The sequence below is a fragment of the Citrus clementina genome, unplaced genomic scaffold (genome assembly GCF_000493195.1).
Source record: "Citrus clementina cultivar Clemenules unplaced genomic scaffold, Citrus_clementina_v1.0 scaffold_3, whole genome shotgun sequence".
Classification (NCBI taxonomy): Eukaryota; Viridiplantae; Streptophyta; class Magnoliopsida; order Sapindales; family Rutaceae; genus Citrus; species Citrus x clementina.
In genome coordinates this window covers 5,493,485-5,502,035 of record NW_006262339.1, presented here as the reverse complement: position 1 = coordinate 5,502,035, position 8,551 = coordinate 5,493,485, and the positions used below count along the sequence as shown (strand labels likewise).

Genomic DNA, 8,551 nt, shown 5'->3' with positions numbered 1-8,551 from the left:
GACGCGGTGCAAAATGTCAATTTATTTGGAGGTAGGTTACAAATTTCCCTTTTTTTATTATAACCTCCATTGAACCAAAATTTAGTTCCAATGCTTATTAGTAAGGGAGGGTTGATTTTCTTCTAAATATTTAGAGTTATAAATATGACTTATTATAAGTCTAAATATTAAAATTATGCCATCACAAAGTTTTATTTAACAGATTTTGATAATCTATCTTGTTATTGTAAATTCATGCTCAAGAAACTTATTAGAAGTTGTACATGATCGGATTATCTTAAAAATTTTTAACTAGAAGTGAGCCAAATGTTGTTCATTTTGGATGTGATTGCCACTTTGCTAGCTCTAAACAACAGGCATATCCATCTGTGTATGCATATAATTTAGTCAACCTTTACTCTGATCAAATTTAAACAGCTGCATTAGACCAAATTTGCGGATGAAATTTTCTTGACAAAGTCTTACTAGATGACGAAAAAGCACAAAATAACCAAACCCTTAAGATTATACATTGTTTTTGTTATCATCACTATCATTGGCCCATTGCAACCGCCAATTTAATAAAATAATACCATTCGTAAGTTAGAAAATTACATCAGACCTCACAATGATGCACAATGGAGCTTACTTTTGACAATATTCTCTTAAAACATGCTTATCCTCATTCATAGAGCTCTTAAAATAAGCAGCTTATCTCTTCATTAATTACTAGCTAAGTTGGTTGTCTTATGCTCATAATTCCTCTAATTTATCAAAATAAAGGCTGTTGGTCGGCATATATTATAACTATTCTATTCACGCATTTGGGTCCCGCGGCCGGTGCCGGCTTGTTCTTTCTGCTTTGCATAGTCTTTAACTTTCAGTATATAAAAACCTAGCAACACTTTCAAGAAACTCATAGCAATTAGAAAGAAAAGTTTCTTCTGGTTGTATTTGATTTCCTAGTGAGCAACAGAAATGGTGAAGATTACTTTAGGCAGCCTCGGTGACTCTTTCAGTGTTGGGTCTCTCAAGTCTTATTTAGCCGAGTTCATCGCCACGCTTCTTTTTGTGTTCGCTGGTGTTGGATCAGCTATCGCTTATAGTAAGTGACACTGATTAATCGTTTGAAGCATTTAGCATTTCACTTTGGCCATCAATTGATGTACAGCTTTTCCCTGTGAATCCCAACAAATCTTTTCAGTGTGTTTCGTCCATATACGACCTGAAATTAATTTTGCATGAGCAGTCCTGTCCCCTTCAGCTTTAAATGCATGTAAACGAGACAAAGAGATCGTTTTTCCATTTAATATTCGACGGACCCAATTTGACCAATTTTGAACCGGGGTCATGCCGGATCGCATCCTCGTGACTTTTTTTAATGAAACAAGAAGTGAAGGAATTGAGCCACGTGTAATTGAATGATTTTATCTATTATTGTGGATTTGTAGGCAAGCTCACAGCGGATGCGGCACTAGACCCAGCAGGCCTGGTCGCCGTGGCCGTGGCCCATGCATTAGCACTGTTTGTTGGTGTTGCCATCGCCGCCAACATCTCCGGCGGCCATTTGAATCCAGCTGTCACATTGGGATTGGCCGTCGGAGGCAACATCACCATACTGACTGGCATTTTCTACTGGATTGCCCAATGCCTCGGCTCCATCGTTGCTTGCCTCCTCCTCCAGTTTGTTACTAGTGGCTTGGTATGCACATCTTACCCATTATTTCAACAAATCGTAACCATGGTTCTATTTTGTCCTTATTGTATATTTTTGTAGCAAATTTGATGTGTTGTGTATGTATAATTGGCAGAGCATTCCCACACACGCAGTTGGTGCAGGATTGAATGCCGCTGAAGGTTTGGTTATGGAAATTGTCATAACATTTGCACTAGTCTACACAGTTTATGCCACAGCTGCTGACCCAAAGAAGGGCCCACTGGGAACAATTGCACCCATTGCTATCGGCTTCATAGTTGGTGCCAACATTCTTGCGGCCGGCCCATTCAGTGGCGGGTCAATGAACCCCGCCCGATCATTCGGCCCAGCTGTGGTCAGCGGCGACTTCTCGCAGATCTGGATCTACTGGGTTGGGCCTCTTATTGGAGGAGGCTTGGCTGGGCTTGTCTACGGTGATATTTTCATTGGGTCTTACACCCCAGCCTCTACTGAGGACTATGCTTAAAGCGAAAAGGGTTGAGATCTGTTTGGGCTTTTTGGGTTTGGGTTGTCCGAGTGGTTCTCTGTCTGTACTTCTTCTGGGTTGTGCCTCGTCATGTTTAATGTTCATCAGGAAAGAGGCTGTACTTGTGGTAATAAAGACATGTAAATAATAAGTCAATTTGAGTTTTTGTGAAAGTTCATTTTCTGTTTCCTTGTTCAGCCGTTTTTTAAAATTTTTTTTTTTATTATACTAAGAGCATCACCAAAGACTTTTCAAATAAGATTTTATTAATTATTTGAAGAGTCACCTCAATATTTAAGACTCCAAAAGATATTCTAATTAAGATTCTTCAAATAAGAAATTATTCTCTCTCTTTAAATTTAGAGAGTTGATTTCTCCCTCTTCAATTTATACTTTATTATTTTTCATTGGAGAAAAAGAGAGAAGTGCTTTCATTGTTATTGATTGTTTCTTTTAAAAAAATAATTATTTAATTAAAATAATATTAAGTTATTTTTATTTGAAGAGTTTTTTAGAGAATATCATATTTTTTTATTTTTTTATTTGTCACATAAGTAAGTAAATAGATATTTAAAGAGTAAAATTTAAAGAGTATTTTAGAGATGCTCTAAAATATCTAAATTGAGAGCACAAATTAAAAATCAACATGACGAATATTGCTGGGTACCCCAACGTCAATTGGGGGAAGGGACTTTAACTAGTAGTGCCCGACGCCATGTACCAGCGGGCTAAGGCAATTAAAAATTTCCCGCAGCAGGTGAATTTACGGGTTCGCGGATAATTTTGCCGCTACGTATATAAAAAATTTCTTGTTCTGGTTGTTGTTGTTGTTGTTGTAGTAATTAGATGCTAACAGGCAGCCTTCGGGTCAAAAATTTGTTTTGAGGATTGAAGGGCTGCGGAACTTTGCATGTAATCCACTTCACCTGTTTCTGTTTTGAGTAAAAATGTCGTATCACCAACCTGAAAAATCAAACTAAAATTTAGATTAGTCAACAGACTGTACACACCTTCACACCCAACGTCAAAAGTTGTTCGCAATAAATAAATATATACGTGTCGACGGAATATTCTTCAAACGCCGCCGGTCCAAGACATTTCCCAAGGATTATAAATAAATATAATATTCCACAAAAAAAAGCTCCAAAACACATTATCCTGAGACGATCTTGTAACGAGTGGTAGCAGAAGGCATGTCTTCACTCAACGATTGCAACGATGCCGACAACATGGTAAGTTTGCTCAGCGCTGCTGTATACAATCATCTTGTTGCATTATGCAAACAGTGCACGATTTACTTTTATTAATGTTTTGGAATTTATCGGTATCCCTGAATGTATGACTCATTGCATTTTCTTCTCTTCAGGTACTGGTTGAAGAAGGGGCAAGCTCACGAACTATCATACTCAACAGACCCAATGTCCTGAATGCTCTGCTTACTCCCATGGTTTTTTTCTTGGCTCACATCTCATTATTGTTATTGTTTTAAATTACTGACTTAGTAATTACAGCAGTTTCTTAGATCTTTGGATGAATAGTCTTAGAAGTTACTCTTGCGATCTGGGTGTTCTGAATTTTGTGCTCAATTGTTCATTTTAATTTCCTTGCATACACTTTCTTTATTTTCGTTGCAATTGTGTTTGGACATTTGAGTTTACAGGCGCTTTTATTGAAAGGACAAAGCTCATTTTGTGGAAAAGTTTTTTTTTTTTTTTTCACTATTCACTGGCACACATCCATGTTTGTGATGCTTTTCTCAGTTTGATAAATATTAGTTTGCTGTTCATTTTTTACGACTACTAGTTTCATTTGCGGGTCAGATTTAACATATACGGCCCTTAAATAATTGATGAAATTCCTCAGGTGTCACAATTGAATGCATTGCAAGATTAGAAGAATTGGTGGCTAATAAAGTTAATTAACAATTTATACATTACTATTAATGATAGGTGACACATTATTTGGAATACAAACTATCTACTGTGTATATATGTGTGTAATACTATCATTCAAGAGTAACAGGCTGAAATTTTTTTTTTTAATTTTCTTGTGTATCTTCTTGTTAAAAAAAAATTGGTATCCATTGTTATTGACTCATGATGACTAATTATTATATTCATAATGTCCTCACTTCTTTAGGGTGTTCGGATGACTAAATTATACGAGTCCTGGGAGAAAGATTCCCGAGTTGGTTTTGTCATGATTAAGGTATGTATTTTCTTTTTCTGAATAAATTTATCTTCTAGTGAATTCAGCTTACTAACTTGGTCAAAGCAACCGGTTTATTGGTTTTTTATACAAAGGGAAATGGCAGGTCATTCTGTGCTGGTGGAGATGTTGTAACCTTGTATCGGTTGCTTAGCAAAGGTAAGAGACATATTTGGATTTGGTTAATCGATGAGCCCTGTACCATTTAAGTATTATTATTTATTAGCTAAATTGTTTTGAATTCAGCATTTCCTCATTAATCAGTAGTAGGGACATGTTTGATAAATTCTAGAATACCTCTAGTCTACTATAGCATTATTCTTACAATAATCTAATAAAGTATGTTCTGCTTTATATTTATTGTGAATGTTGACGCTGCAAATCGGTAGTTAAAATAAATGAATGCACTCATAACATAATGTTGTTTGTTGATTGTACTGCTATAGAGATATTCTAAACTCTCTATCTGATGATGCCCTTAATGCATTGTTAGTTAATTATTTTATAACCCATCATTTGTCCTGGCTGTGAGAGTAGAAGTATCAGTACTTGCATTATTTTGAATTTTCTCATCATAGTCACCATTATCATTATTTCTATTAAACCTTTTTTGGAACATAGTGAAACCCACAGTTGTTACTCTTTCATTAACAATGCACTAGGATAGTTGATGTTTGACTTCTTTACTTCTTGTCAGAAATCATACATATACACGCAAGTAAATAAATTTAATTATGCACAAATTGCTACATATGCATTATTATTATGTGGTTGTTGCTGGTAACTGCTGACTATTTTATCTACTTCTTCATTAATTGGTTATATGCAGGGAGAGTGGAAGAATGTAAAGAATGTTTCAGAACATTCTACAGCTTAATGTACCGTTTAAACACATATTTGAAGCCACATGTGAGTCTTTTGTTTATACTTTATTCCTTACATGTTTATGCAACATACTTTTAGTTGCTTATTCCACTGTATGCATGATTGCATTGCTGCTATTTTCTATGCAGGTAGCTATCATGAATGGAATTACAATGGGTGGTGGTGCAGGACTTTCTGTCCATGGTTCGTTTTGCATTGCAACTGAGAAAACTGTATGTATCATTGATATTTAAATTCATGATTTCTTATACATGTTATAATTTTCTCCACCCATACTGAAGCTTGTTTGAACTTACATGGCATTCACATAATCATTTCAGGTGTTCGCTATTCCTGAAGTACTTATTGGTTCGCATCCTGATGCTGGGGCTTCATATTATCTTTCACATTTGCCTGGTCACTTAGGTAGGTTCAAATTTCATGTTTAACATATCTTGCAGGTGTTAATCAAGTGTTAATCAAATTGTTGCTTAATTGCTTCCCTTTTTGTTTTCAATACAGGAGAATATCTGGGTCTAACTGGAGGGAGGCTTAGTGGAGAAGAGCTGCTAGCTTGTGGATTTGCTACTCACTACATACCCAGTGCAGTTTGTTACTTGTTCTCTTATATAAAATGACCAAAAAAAATACTCTAGCTTAATTAGGGATGTATCTAGAATGCAACGCTGTCTGGCACAACACGCTTCATTCTCTGTTCAAAATTCTTTGTTTATCTCTGAGTTTAATGACAACCGAATGTTAAAAGTAGTGTATGTATGATGTGTAATAAGTAGAGGGACAGTTTTGAAAACTTGTGGAGTTTGCAATGAAAAACTTCGGAACTTGAGTTTCTTCAATCAAGAATGTGGGTGGGAATACAGAACTAGGCAATTTTGTGCTGTAGTTGGTCTGTTTAATTAGCTGCATATCTAATATCAATTATTGTTAACAGAGACTTCCACTGATCGAAGAGCAACTCCGTTCATTAGCTGTGCATGATTTTTCTGCCATGGAAACTTTTCTTGCAAAGCACAGCGAGCATGTGTATCCAAATGAAAACAGTATTCTTCACAGGTACATGCTTATATACACAAATAAATTTCCAATATACCATATTTGAAATCTTGAGCTTCCTTATTCTTTTAACTATCCTTGTTGGACAATCATGTCATAATCTAACACAGTCTATGTAATGATTATGCGCAGAGTTGAGACTCTGAATAAATGTTTTGGCCACGATACAGTCGAGGAAATAATTGGTGCTTTGGTAAGGGTAGCTACTCTATTAGTTCATTGATTTATTAACTCCTTTCTACTTGATTAAACTCAACATCCCTAAGACTGACGAATCATAATTTCTAAACTTTTCTCAGGAAAGTGAAGTGGCTGAAACAAACGATGAGTGGTGCCTTTCAACACTCAAGAAACTAAGAGAAGCTCCACCTTTGAGCTTGAAGATTTCTCTAAAATCTGTAAGTTCTCTGTTTCATGTTTTTACATTATACTTCGAAGCCAAGCAGTATCAATTAACTCATGACCTAATTGTTTGGTGAAATATTAAAACAGATACAAAAAGCCAGATTTGAGACTCTTGAAGAATGTCTTAAGCGTGAGTACCGTATGAGCATGCGAATGATCTCCAGGCAGATATCAAATGATTTCTGTGAGGTACAAATATGGGAAGTGAAAACTATCTTTATTTAAAATTGAATCATTCTATGAATTTTTGTGAACCTTATAGTAATAATTATTGTTCTGCCTTTTGATAACAGGGGGTACGGACACGACTGGTGGAGAAATCCTTTGCACCTAAGGTACAAATTTTGTGATGTTCAGCATTTTGTAATGGACTTTATGCAAGCAATTTTCTTTTCTCATTAATGAAATGAAATAATGCAGTGGGATCCGCCGTGTTTGGAACAAGTTACAGAAGAAATGGTAAATGCATACTTTGAGAGGATTAGTGTCGACGAGCCTGAGTTAGAGCTACCAAACAAATTGCGAAAAGCCTCCCATGCAAATGTGTAATTTGCATTTGCTACTTTTTATGTGCGGAATACTAATAATTATATGGTGTGATAATAAGTTTAGTAAGCACTTCCAAACCGATTCTTATCCGTTTGCTTATATAGTTCCAATCATGTGAACGTAGGAAGTAGATGTAGAGTTGGTGGTATTACTGTGGTCAAATCGACAGAAAGGAGAGGACCAAGTGAAAGGGTCACGTGATTTAAGTGTGCCTTGATTAATAAGCAACCACGTCCTAGGATTTTTATATTATTTTTTCTGAATTGTTACAGCTTTTAAATATATTTCAAAAATGGATCGATGAAGAATCTATATATATTTACAGACAACCAAAGGTCCTACTGAATATAGATCAGAATTTTACCCCCTCTACAGAGTAAAGATATAGGTAAATGCATCTATCTTCAATTGAATAACTCTCCGCCTTATCTTTTTATCACCCCACAAGGCATCAAATTTCTATAATATTTAAGGTGGCATATCAAAATTTAACCTTTGTTTAATGGAGATAATTGTATACATTCATGCTGCATTTACTTGCTAGTAATTGGAATAGGTTGGAATGGAAATTGGGAATGAGAATCAAAATAAATTGTTTACTCGAGGTGCAAGAATTGGAATCGTAATAGTCTGAATTGTTTCAAGTTATTAAAATGCCCTTAGTTAATTACAATAATAACTATTATTATTATTAAAATTACTGTTAATATATTAATTAATTATATTCATATATTGTTAGTTTATTAATTAATTATAATTTATCATTAATAATAATAAAAAATTAATCACAATAATCAAAATAAAAAATATCATCATCAGCAAAATAATAATCCATTTCAAAAAATAATAATGATCATAATCGGATTCATCATCATCAACAAAATAATTCATTTCCAAAATAATAATAATAATAATAATAATCATCATCATCAAATTAATCCATTTCCCAAATAATCATCATCAACAAAAATAATCCATTTCTCCAAAAAAAAAAAAGAAAAGCAACAATCAAAATCTCAATTGCCATCGTCATCAACAACAACGACAACAACAATCATCGTCGTTAGCAGTAGCAGCAGCATCAGATCATAATTGTCGCCATTAAAGACGAAATCGGAGACGAAATGAGATGGGGGTGAAATCGAGACGGTGACGAAATCGACGCGGCCCAACCGAGACGAAACTAGCGATGAGCAGCTGTCCACAGCCAGCGAACCACGACGTCAAAGACGATGATGGCTGTGATGGTGATGGAAGCAGCTCCAATGGCGTTCGATTGGGAGGCATGG

At 35.2% G+C, this 8,551-nt stretch overlaps 2 protein-coding genes across 2 annotated transcripts; both read left to right on the top strand.

Moving 5' to 3' along the window:
* Positions 1-957: 957 nt before the first annotated feature.
* On the top strand, positions 958-2,162 carry LOC18050191 (probable aquaporin TIP2-2). The gene is made up of 3 exons (XM_006440232.2): positions 958-1,084; positions 1,431-1,681; positions 1,791-2,162. The coding sequence occupies exons 1-3, from the start codon at positions 958-960 to the stop codon at positions 2,160-2,162; spliced, it is 750 nt and encodes a 249-aa protein (XP_006440295.1).
* Positions 2,163-2,986: 824 nt separating this feature from the next.
* Positions 2,987-7,547, top strand: LOC18048408 (3-hydroxyisobutyryl-CoA hydrolase-like protein 1, mitochondrial). The gene is made up of 14 exons (XM_006440231.2): positions 2,987-3,394; positions 3,529-3,609; positions 4,302-4,370; positions 4,466-4,529; positions 5,200-5,279; positions 5,384-5,467; positions 5,576-5,660; positions 5,757-5,842; positions 6,187-6,308; positions 6,441-6,501; positions 6,608-6,706; positions 6,801-6,902; positions 7,007-7,048; positions 7,134-7,547. The coding sequence occupies exons 1-14, from the start codon at positions 3,356-3,358 to the stop codon at positions 7,260-7,262; spliced, it is 1,143 nt and encodes a 380-aa protein (XP_006440294.1). The 5' UTR covers positions 2,987-3,355; the 3' UTR covers positions 7,263-7,547.
* Positions 7,548-8,551: the final 1,004 nt, after the last annotated feature.